Source organism: Mercenaria mercenaria, chromosome 6, assembly GCF_021730395.1.
Source record: "Mercenaria mercenaria strain notata chromosome 6, MADL_Memer_1, whole genome shotgun sequence".
In the NCBI taxonomy this organism is placed as follows: Eukaryota; Metazoa; Mollusca; class Bivalvia; order Venerida; family Veneridae; genus Mercenaria; species Mercenaria mercenaria.
In genome coordinates, this window is record NC_069366.1 from 17,118,365 (window position 1) to 17,130,670 (window position 12,306).

General features: G+C 34.4%; 1 protein-coding gene across 1 annotated transcript; it reads right to left on the bottom strand.

Annotated features, from left to right (window-relative positions):
* Positions 1–1,705: 1,705 nt before the first annotated feature.
* On the bottom strand, positions 1,706–11,192 carry LOC123549539 (heat shock 70 kDa protein 12A-like). The gene is made up of 5 exons (XM_045337706.2): positions 11,039–11,192; positions 9,906–10,278; positions 8,826–9,044; positions 4,469–4,625; positions 1,706–3,860 (listed from the first exon to the last, which is right to left on the bottom strand). Exons 2-5 carry the CDS (start codon positions 10,218–10,220, stop codon positions 2,794–2,796), a joined length of 1,758 nt encoding a protein of 585 aa, XP_045193641.2. The 5' UTR covers positions 10,221–10,278; positions 11,039–11,192; the 3' UTR covers positions 1,706–2,793.
* Positions 11,193–12,306: the final 1,114 nt, after the last annotated feature.

The window sequence follows — 12,306 nt, forward strand, 5'->3', positions numbered from 1 at the left end:
ACTTGTCAAGTATTGTATTAAAGATCACATTTATAAACCAAATGAGGTGTTTCTCTTATCACATAAACTGTCATTTTTCATAATTTCCAATACTGTTGCTTGAACAGTTGGTCAGTCTTAATATTTCAAAGTATCACTTTCTTAAAATTTGGAAATACCTTTTGTTTTTTTCAGTTACATTTTTAACACATTAGGGAAATATAAATATAATACTTCTGATTTACGTTGGCCTGGATCGGGAATTGAATAAAACATTTTAAACGGTATGAATATGATTTGTTTTAAGACTTTTTAAGAGTCAGTCTGAAAAATATCAGTGGTACCAAAAAGTTGTTCAACGTCTTAAGTATTTCTCCAGATAGTTGTTCAGTTTACTGCTTTTAAAAGTATCAACTGTCTTAATGGTTAAATAAAACGATTTTTGTATTGAAATGAGAAGCGTTTCATTGAGAGAAAAAATGGAAAACCACAAGTCTTTACAAATGTGTAAAATATGAAGTTTACATCGGAAGTATTTCGTTAATGTTACCGTAAATGTAATCGAATGTATCTGGTAGCTTCATACAAATTAGTTTTAATTAGGCCAACAATATAGGAAGAGACGGCATTTGAAAATTCTTCCATCTGTTAGCTTACAAGTCATGGTTTTGACAAATCAAAATAATTTGAACAACATTGAAAATATTTAACCAAAGATAATTATTGAGAAATTATTTGAAATCGGGCAAGGGGTTTCTGGCTAGAAGATTTGAAAGTTAGTTTCCGATGTGACATTATTTAACTTACAAGTTAGTTGAATGTATGTATTTTGTGCTTTGTGATGAAGCTAATGACAAACCAATGACAATGACAATCATTGAAATTTACAATTTGTATAATAAAAAAATCCTTTTATCTTAAAAATAACCTTATATGGATTCAACAAGAGTTGAAATATAAATCAGAAAAGAATTAATTATTTCTAACACAGGGTTTATTTCAAATTAGTATAACCTCCACGTTTGAATTGCTGACGTGACTACAGAGGCAGGAACATTTCATGAGTTACAACCTTTATTTAGCAAAAACACATTTCAGCCTTCCAAGCGATACCATCTCTTCAAAGTCATGATGCACTTATATACATATAGATATTCAAAAAGGAGCTAAACCCGAACACACCTTCCCCACACGCAAATATATATTATATATTTGGAACAATGTGGTAACTTGCTGAGTCCGTAATATCAATATTGTCAGGCATGTCCGTTACAATATCGTGTTCCTACCCATAGGCTTTTGAGCAAGGACATGAAAGGTGGTGGGACCAAACCCCTAACTTTTGATACAATTTTTAAGAATAGTCACAGTTACCTGTATGCTCTTTGAAATAGACATTATCTATCTTTGTTTAGTGTTTGTTCCTACATAAATAGGGACTGTAAGGCAAAAGTAGGTGGAGGGAACCCAAAGCCTATGTTGCTTCTTCACAGACAGCTTCTCCTCTAGCTGCCTGCTGATATATATTTTTCCCGTCACTTGCAGTATTTTCGACCCGATATCAGGGTGCCGTATATCTTTCTTGATATACCGTCAGTTGACACGTGACCAGTGATATACGGTCAGTTGATCATGTGTCCTTCTGATCGATATTGTTGTAATAAGAAATTTTGCATTGAAACCATCACCATTGTGTTAGAAATGTCCGAACTAAGAAAATGAATGGTCAAGTAATGAATTTTTATTCAAAAACGAAGAAGTTATTGCGATTTTGTCGGTGATTACGACATTATATAAGTGACGTCATTACGAATATGACGTCATTAAAACGGTTGTCGCACACTTATTTTTGTAAAATAAATTGCCAAATATCGGAAAATGAAGTAAAGACAAGATAAATAGAATAATAGGTTAGTGCCTAAGATGGAGAAAGTTTATCTGGCTCGGCCCCGAACGTTATCAGGTTCGCCTTCGGCTCACCCGATAACCTCCTCCACCTCGCCAGATAAACTTTCTCATCTACGGCACTAACCTATTATTCTCTATTTATCTATGGTTAGGTTAAATAAATTCAATGTATAATATAATGAAAATAAACTGCGTGTAGCAGTAATGCTTATATTACAGATTAGATTTTTATGTGGTTATCCAGATACAAAACACGCGTAACGCTGAAAACATTTGGATCCCCACAAGCACACACACTCACTTTTGTGCAAACAGCTGATTAAATAATCGAGAGTGAAACTATTCTCAAACAAAATGAGGGGTCAATATATGTGTTAATATAAACAGTGTACATCTAGTCTACTAACTGTCCGATCACGCCCAATGTTTCTGTTCGCAAGAGTTAGATTTTTATCTTATATCTTGCCTTGACAAACACTTGAAAGGTAGGTTCTTGGTGTTGTTAACTGAAACATGATACTACATTAAGTCTTTAACTTAAGTGAGCAACGTGCAATCGGGATCATTCAGGTGGTAGAATTAGCTGTCACCAACGGCATTGTTTCCAACATATGTCGGTTATCTATCGCACTGGTAGATATATTCAGAGAATAGAAGGAAGCAGTCTTCACAACACTTTGAAATAGTATTCTTTCTATGTGTCTACGTGTGATTCTACGTTTTAGATAATAAACCAAAACTGTCATTTATTTAATAGTTGATCACCAAGAAAGAAATATATGAATGTACATATAAAGAACACACACAATCACATGCGCACGCATGAAAATGATTAAAGTTCATCTTACATTATCCGTCTTCCATACGTATGGTATCAGTTGTGGAAACTGTTTTATATGTCAAAAGTTACTCAAACATCTTCAGCGTTGTTTGGCATGATTTCCTGCTTTCTGTATCCTTCGCTTTAATGTGCAGTTCTGTGTCCCCAAAGATATAGTCAACTTCGATGTCCTTAATCTGGTGATTTGGATTTTTGTAATCGACATCAAGTTGTCCCAGTGGTTGACATGACCCCTCGTCCGTATACATAGGGTTCGAATTTGTTGAAAAGAAAACCGCAAATGTGCATAACGTGGCTGCTGGATCGATCGTTTTATAGCTTACGTCTACTTGATGTCCAACTTCAACTTCTGTACCTATGTCAATAAACTTCGAAAATATATCTTTACATCTATCAACGCCAGCAACTGTTATCAGCTTTAATGGATTGTGTTTTCCACGTTCAAAGTCTGGGCTAATTCTCACTCCGTATGTATAACGAAGTATACGCGATGTAATATTGCCTGGTTGTCGCCCATTCACGACTGCCCCTTGGACTACAGATATGCCAGCATCCTTTGGTATGAGGACCTTTCTTCCTTTCTTCTCGTGGAACTCTTGTTTGATAACATCCTGTACGAATGCAGATTCAGAGAATCCGCCTACCATCAGAATGAGAGACACCTTCTTTCCAGCAGGACTGGTATCAAGGATTTCTTTCATGTGGCTTACAATTTTATCTGTTGCTTTTTTGAACAGCTCTTGCATCAATGCCGGCTTGAACTTAGCCTTGTCGCCAACGAATGTGATTTGCTTATCTTTTCCAGCCTCTTTCACGAGCGCTTTAAAGTCCTTCCTCCTCACTTTGCTGCATGTCTCGCTAAGTGTGACAGGTATCTTCATCTTAACGTCTTCGGTAGTGGAAAGACTGACATTACGTTTGACTGATTCGAACTCGCGCATCATATCTAGATAGTCGAACGTTTGCTCCCTCATGAATGTAGCTAGTACTGGTCCACCTACTATTTTACTGATCAGACCAATGAAAGCGCCATCTACTGACGTACCTCCCCAAGGGCCGCCACTTGCACGGTGAATTTCTTTCAGCTTTCCACTTGAGACCTTTTCATGAACGGTTATATCAGCCGTACCACCTGCGAATATAAGTGAGTAAAATGTTAAATAACAACTTTACAGTAATATTTTTTTATTTCAACATTTAGAGCGCTAGGCAAATTGTAATAAGTCCAAGTTTGTGGTTATAATTATTACCGAAATGACCACTTGCAACGAAAAAGTTTAAGGCTAATATGTATTAATAGTATTTTATAACTTAGTTTAGTCTTTAAAGACATATTGGACAGTTTTCTATATGTATATGCAAACATTTTCCTACGGACAGAACTTTGAAGTATCATTTTGTCATATTCATAGTTAAGGACATTTGCCACATGGTCAATATTGACATGGGACAAAATTTTCTTACGGACATAAGTTTCTTCTACAAACTGTGTTTACTGACAGAGAATCAAATCAAAAACAGAAGTATGAAATAAAACAAATCATAGGTACATAGCCTTGGTCATGAATTATCTGCCCTTGAAAGTAGGAAAATATAACTGAAAAAGATCTATTTTCAAGGACAGATAATTCAAGAACAAGCGCGGGTACCTATAATTTTTAATACATAATTCCATTTTGAAACTTGACCCTCAGTCGGTATACATAAAACAAAAAAAAAAAAAAAACGTCAAGATGTTACCTCCAAGATCAACAATCATATATGTAGTACCAGGCTTTGCGTCCGAAAACTTAACCTGTCCACCGACACTGAATTTCTCAACTGGAAGGTACTGGCAGAACAACGACGCAGCTTCAGGCTCAAGTGCTATAGTCAAATGATGAGAGGGAATTCCAGCCTACAAAAACAACGTTGTGATAACCGTCATGTGGTGGTATTTAGAAATAATCATTAGGAATTACCATAACGCAGAAAAAAGTACTAATTTCAGAACACATACAAGAAAAACAATATTAAGGTAATGTCCTTAGAAATGTTTCATGTGATTTTGCTGCATCATGACATAAAACTAAGGCTCACAGTTCTTAGTACGCTTTAGTTTAGTTAGTTTCTGAGTAAAATATATCTTTACAGGTGCAATTTTCTGTTTCCGTTGTAAATTACAAGATATGGTCATTAAATATTAACTAATGAAATATGTAAAAATATCCTTTGGAAGCGTAGAATGCAATCAAGCAAACTAATAGCAGACTCAGTTTGACCGAGTCTGTTCATGAGAGGTAATGGAAAGTACAACACCTCTAACGAGCCTCTAGCACCGGCTTAAGTTCATTCATTATCAAATTTGTAATATCGATCAAAACTCTGATAATATCTGTGTTATATGAAAAGTAGGGGCCTCCGTGCATAGGTGGTTCAGATTGCGGACTTCAAATCACACGCCCCTTTTCGATGTGGGTTCGAGCCTCGCTGGGGGCTTTGAATTCTTCATGTGAGGAATCCATCCAGCTGGCATACGGAAGGTCTGTGGTTCTACCCAGATGCCAACCCGTGATGAAATAAAACAAGGAGTGACACCTGGGGTCTTCCTCCGCTATCAAAAGCTGTGTCGGTATGACGTTAAACCATACAAAAATGAAACAAAAAAGTACATGAAAAGTACAGGACTAAATATATATCGTGAAAAGACCTGGTGTTTAAATGCAGTGCTTGTTACTGGGCACATAAAGTACTCCAGTCTCCATATGCAAAAGTATACTGAACCGTTTAAAACTTAAATAATCTCTATTTAAAGAATATGGTTTGCTTCAACTTTCCAAGTACATAGCTCTACATGTAGCTAATACTGAACAAAAAGTTCATTATGACTATCTGCTTATTCACCCGTGTGCTTCAGAAAACACACACTACAAAATGACACAAAATCAGTTAGGCACCTGATCTGAAATGCTGTTCACGTCAGCAGACACTTGTCATTATTGTGATTAATTTTTAAAGGTGGTTAATCAGATGTTGATCAACAAATGGATTTGTTCAAGCTTAATTTAATTTAGCTGCTCATTACAATTACTTGTTTTCACTGTGTTCCTAATACACGTCAGATTTTCATTGGAAATATTTTTTAAATTTGATCTGGTTGCCTTACCATGATAACGTTATCTTAGCCAAAGTATGAATTAAATAAACATGTTGTGCCTAAGGAATAATATGTATATAAGAACTATTGTATTAAAGTTGTCAAAGTTTTGCAAAAATTAATTAGAAATATGCGTTTATAAAATTATTATTAACTTCCTTTGTCTGTCTCGGTTGCCCAACAAAATTAGATTTAAAGGAGATGAATTCCGATGCTACACGCTGTTTATCAAACTTGCCTTTTATTTCAGGTACTAGTAGCTGAAATATCTCAACATTCTTCAGATTCAAATATTGCACTAGAAATAATATTGAAATCAAAAGAAATAGACCACTTTTTAAATACTTTTATATCAGAGGGAGGTAATTACAAAATTTTATAAAAAGTAATAAAATACACATTTTCAATAGGGATTTAAGTCTATGTAATGGGCCTTTTTGTTCCTTAAATACATCTCATATGAACATATGAAAACTGAAAAATGTTAAATGTGGTTCAACTCCTTTGAATGACATGCTTAAATTCTAACAAGAGTGCAAGAATGTCACAATATACGCCCGTCACAGCAAATTTCTTTACTCTAGCACCTGTATTTGCAAATGGAATTTTAATTTTGTGGTTGTTTAGTAATAACTAATTGTTTTGTTTTCTAAGTCCACAAAAAAACTCCTTACCAGGTAGAGATACCTTAAAATACACCTAAAATTGGAAAGTAACATCTATGTTGTACCACAGAAAAGTGGTCTTGGTTTTTCCCTACGGTCAATAATAAAAAAGTTACAATATAAGTTATTTATAGTAACAACTAAGGGAAGTAAATCTTAAAAAAAAAAAAAAAAAAAAATATATAAAATTGTAAGTCCTCACAAAAATCTTTACCAGGTAGAGACTGGTCAAAATACACCTCAAAATTGGATGTAGCATGCATGTTGTACTACAGAAAAGTGGTCTCGATTTGTCCCTACGACTAGTAATGAAAAAGTTACAATATAAGCTATTTATAGTAACAACAAAGGGAAGTAATTCTAAAGAAGGGAACTGCGCATGACACTTCGTCTCATGATGGTGTATAATTGTGTCAAGTTACATCAAAATCCCTCCATGCATGAAGAAGAAATGCTTCGGACAAAGTCATTCTTGTATCTGACCTTTGGCCTCTAAGTGTGACCTTGACCTTAGACCTAGGGACCTGGTTCTTGCGCATGACACTACGTCTCGTGGTGGTATACATTTGTGCCAAGTTATATAAAAATCCCTCTATGCATGAAGAAGAAATGCTCCGGACAAGGTTTTCATTCTTGTATCCTTTGACCTCTAAGTGTGACCTTGACCTTAGACCTAGACCTGGTTCTTGCGCATGACACTCCGCCTCATGGTGGTGAACATTTGTGCCAAGTTATATCAAAATCCCTCTATGCATGAAGGAGAAATGCTCCGGACAAAGTTTTCATTCTTGTATTCTTTGACCTCTAAGTGTGACCTTGACCTTAGACCTAGGGACCTGGTTCTTGCGCATGACACTCCTTCTCATGATGATGAACAATTGTGCCAACTTTCATCAAAATCCCTCTATGCATGAAGAAGATATGCTCCGGACAAAGTCATTCTTGAATTTGACCTTTGACCTCTAAGTGTGACCTTCACCTTAGACCTAGGGACCTGGTTCTTGCGCATGACACTCCGTCTCATGATGGTGAACAACTGTGCCAAGTTTCATCAAAATCCCTTCATGCATGTAGAAGATATGCTCCGGACAAGGTCTGTGGACGCCGCCCGCCCGCCCGCCAGGGGCGTTCCCATAATACGTCCCGTTTTTCAAACGGGCGTATAAAAATTATCAAACAGATTTGAACAACTTTTCCTGACATTTATCAGTTTTCATATATTCTGTAAGAGATGTAATTTAGGGACAAAAAGGCCCATTACATAGAGTTAGATCCCTGTTGGAAATGGATTTTTTATTACTTTTTATGAGATTTTGTATTTACCACCCTTTAATTCAGAAGTGTTTAAAAAGTGGATTATTTCTTTTGATTTCAATATAATTTCTAGTTTTACATTTGCATGTGATAAATTTTGGGATATTTCAACTACCTGCAACAAAAGCTAAAACAGTGTGCAGCTTTGGAATTATTTTATTTCCAATCTATCTTGGTTGCGCAATAGACCTGCCAATGCAAATCTTTGACAGCTTTAATACAACAGTGCTTGTACTCATATCATTCCTCAGGTAAAATGTGTTTATTAAATTTATACATATGCTAAAATAATGCTATCTTGGTTGCGCAACCAGGATAGGAAGATCAAAGTGTAAAAATATTTCCAGTGAAAATCTGACGTATATTAAGAACTTTATGAACACAAGTAGGTGTAAATGATCAGCTGATTACGTTCCGAACAAATCCATTAGTTGACCAAAACCTGATTAACCACCTTTAAAAGCTTAAAACAGTGAATATTACTGCTTATGAAACTTTGGTTTAACGTACAAATCAAAGCCAGAGCCCTCTCAGTAAGTTTGTTAGGTTACAAAAAGAAGTTAGACTGGTCGACATTATCTATGTCTTTATCTTACAGGCTAGAAAAGTGTATACCACCATTATTATTAAACTCTCATATCGCACCAAAATTATCTTAGATCGGAAAACGAGATATGAACGTTAAAGTGTTTACTCGTCTTCACACATGTATGATTTCTAATTAAATATTAAAATTTGTTATCAAGAGTTTACGTGAATTTTTTTTTGGCAGAAGGCCAATACATGTTTCGCTTCAAAAACGGTTAGTAAGACTGGTTGGAAGCACAAAACACAACCAATAGAATAATTGGAAATTCGATTTGATTGAGTCTGTCATCGTGTTATGTTTACAATTTTAATGCATCTTAAAGTTCAACATTTATTTTTCATTGATGCCCTGAAAACAATTATAAGTTATAATGATCTATTGAACATAAATGACCTCTTTTGCAGCCTCTCTCATGAAGCCTTTAGCAGTATCATCCCAGATAGCAGGTACGGTCAGTACCCATTTTATCTCGTCTTCTTTCACATCAAAGTTTTTCTTCCCAAGTAAATCAATCAGGTGATTCTTCAGACATTCGATGGATTTGCTAAATACTGTGAGTGCAGGTAGCTGTTTTCCTGTCTCGTCACTGATAAGTGTAGTCCTCTTTAATCCCTGTAGAGATTAATACAATTGTGAACGTTAAGGTGAAGTAGATTTCATGACACGAGAACACTTATAGATAATGGGTTCAAGGTATATCTTTTTACTTCCTATTTTCACGAATAGGAACATGTTTGAACATTTGTTCTTATCTAAAAAGCAAAATTCAACGATACTTGTTGCAACAAGTTTTTTTTATATAACGGATTGTTAAAAATTAGACTAGAAATATTTTATGACTATGAAAATCAAAGAACAGATTTATGAATAGTGAACATTATTTTAACAGTTACAACAACAACAACTGGAAACGTTTATAACATGTAAATAATTTTTTTTATTTATTCATCAAAAACACAATTTATTTAAGTTTGACTTTTTAATACACATAAATTATTTTGCCTTTATTACCTAGCGGTTAAAATAAAACTCCTATGCTATGGTTCTTGACAAAAATTAAGAAACCAAATTTTAGACATTATCAAATTTAGTCCATCCCGGATGTTTGTGCAACTTACCTGATATTCTGACGGTCAGTTGTATACAAAAGTGACCTTGTATCTTAGAAAGGTACCCGTACCAGGCTATGGGTGCGATTAATTTATATTCACATTTGCATACAAATCTAACCCATACAAATAATTATAACCATAGCAGTATTCTACAACAATTACCATAATTAGTGAAATTGTAGAAGTTGTTAACATACTTGCTTATTTTGGCTAAAATTTAAACTTGAGGAAACAGGATATGATTTAATAGTTGAAACAAAATACGTATAATAACGAATATTACATGAATCAAAGAAAACTGCAGGGCGTTTGCTAAAGGACGATTATTAAAAGTACAAAAATAACAGATTAAAAGATATACATTTGTTTCATGCAGCTTCATCTTGAATCTTCTGAAGTAGTACCAGTTCTTGTTGTCTCCATCCATACATAAATCAGCATATCTGTCTTCTGCGACAAAACCAAACGAATCAATATCTTGATTTCTATCTAGAAGGAGACATGTTGGGGTCTTCATGGATGTCAGTTTCGTTGGTCCTTCATTCCATGCCTGTGGCGACAGGATTCTCTTTGTCGGATCGTTCTGGTCATACTCGCTGGTAAGCTGGAAAGCATAGCCGGAGTACGTTGTCCCAAAATCTATTGCCACAATTAAAACATAATTGTCCTCCGCCATTTTCTTCCGACGATGAAATATATAAACCGATTTCGTCTGCTTGTTTTCACTTGATAAGCTGTTGATAAAGATAAAAAGTTGATATTTCATTAGATACATTATCTAAATCCATAACTAATGATATAGATCTGTAGTTCCTACCCGGCTCGAAAACAAACAAAAACAACAACAACAACAAAAAAAACCCCAAAACAAAGTTAATAGTTTTATATTTGAGTTGATTGGATTGAACAGCTTAATTGCTTATTTTTTTAAACAGTTTAGAATTAAACGGAAGGTAAGAAATAGAAGAAATATATGATTTCCCCATTTGTGCTTAACAACATTGTATCAAACTGAACTACGAACAGAGATTAGGTTAAAAGCTCTTTGTCATATCATATGAGTTTATATGGGTGTTACTTTTTTATTGTTTTTTGTAATAACTGTAAGATGCTTTTCAGCAAAACTATTTTTCAAAATCACATTTATAGATACCAGAATTTTCCCTTACAAATTACAAACTGCACTGTCTGTCTCCTTAGTGTCAAATCTAGTTGTTTTATGGGAATCTTTTTATGTTCTAGCAAATACATCTCAGCAGATGTTTTATTTTAAAAGAATGACAGTTTTTACATGTATAATGATATTCTTATAGTTTCTTTGGTGTACATTCTCAGGGCATAAAGATTCATAGAATTTGCTTGTTTGTCAGCTCGTTTCCCAGGTAGCTCTACTTTCGTTTTCAAAACATCTAAACGCGCTGAAAAACAAAGAAATTGCTTTACAATTAACTTTAAAATAAATAGTGTAAATTATTTGTAACAAAATATACAAACATGAATATTAGTCCACGCTTATTTGCAGTAACAAAACACAACACTAGTTTCAAATCTGTATATTAAGCGTTATAATTTACTTCCTTAAATTTTACTTAGGTTTAACGACATTCCTAGTATTTGAACGAGGATGTTTATTTATTACAGGCTTACTTTACGTAGAATATCCCGTGATTTAAGTTTGGTCTATTTCTGGGACAAAAGTGATATGATAGGAACACAAAAATATACTGAATGAAATTGTGGACATTGTAGCTTTGTAATTTATAATATATAAAAGACCCCTTGGAAGCTAAAAATGCAACCATTGATTGAGTCTGTATATGAGAGGCAGATGTAATGAAATTTGTAACACATTTCACGCACCCTAGTATTATGTCAGGATGATACTCAAATAAACAACCACGGGTTTTATACATCTTTAATCTGCATCAAGCAAGGGAATCTGTACAACTGTACTATCTGATAAAACATGCACTGTAATAGATTATTAAAACTTGACAGGAGGCGGAGCTTTAAGAAAATGTGATGTACGTAGATACACAACACACTTTTCCAATGTCTAAAAGTTACCTTGAATATAAACTCGTGGTTTGCCTGTAACGTTTATATTAAGCAAATTAAAGAAAAGGTAGCTTGAAAAATACGCCAGTAGTAAGTACTGTTTACGCGTATGATGTATGAAAAGGAAACACAATTTGGCCGAATGACGTCACATGATGTTGCCGTGGGGACTAGTATTTACTTATTATTTATCCAAAGAAAACAGTTTTTGGTTGCGGGTTTATCCCGCTACCAAAGTTAAAGTGTATTTCTGCTGACAATCATAGCATCTTTATTTTATTCCGAATCACATCCAAATGATCTTCATGTGCTACACAAAATAGTCCCATTCATGAAAAATGCGGATGAATTATCAATGAAAAAGCAGTTCTTATTCAACCTGTATCCACTCACGCTGACCATTTAGATTATATAAGATCTATCAATGATAAAGTATTCCAGGCCATGGTTACGTCACAAGTTGGGTCAGGCAGAGTTAATCTTAGATATGAGGCACATTAAATTTTTATTTGTTTCTCGTTCATGTATATTCATAGACTGGCATTTAAACAGAAAATAAATCTACCAAAAAAACCCGCAACCATCAGACATTTCAAGGCTTTGATTTTTTCATGTCAACTCAGTATTATTTAATCTACATTATATAGCTGTTTCATTCATTTTTACATGATACATGAAGAAATGAGAGCACATTTCCGCGTATT

Excerpts from the sequence above, each read along its gene's own strand:
- LOC123549539 (XM_045337706.2), bottom strand. The coding sequence starts at position 10,220 with ATGGCGGAGGACAATTATGTTTTAATTGTGGCAATAGATTTTGGGACA. Across the intron at positions 9,045-9,905 it reads TGAAGCTGCATGAAACAAAT|GGATTAAAGAGGACTACACT; the intron begins GTATATCTTTTA and ends TAATCTCTACAG. Across the intron at positions 4,626-8,825 it reads TGAGAGAGGCTGCAAAAGAG|GCTGGAATTCCCTCTCATCA; the intron begins GTCATTTATGTT and ends TTGTTTTTGTAG.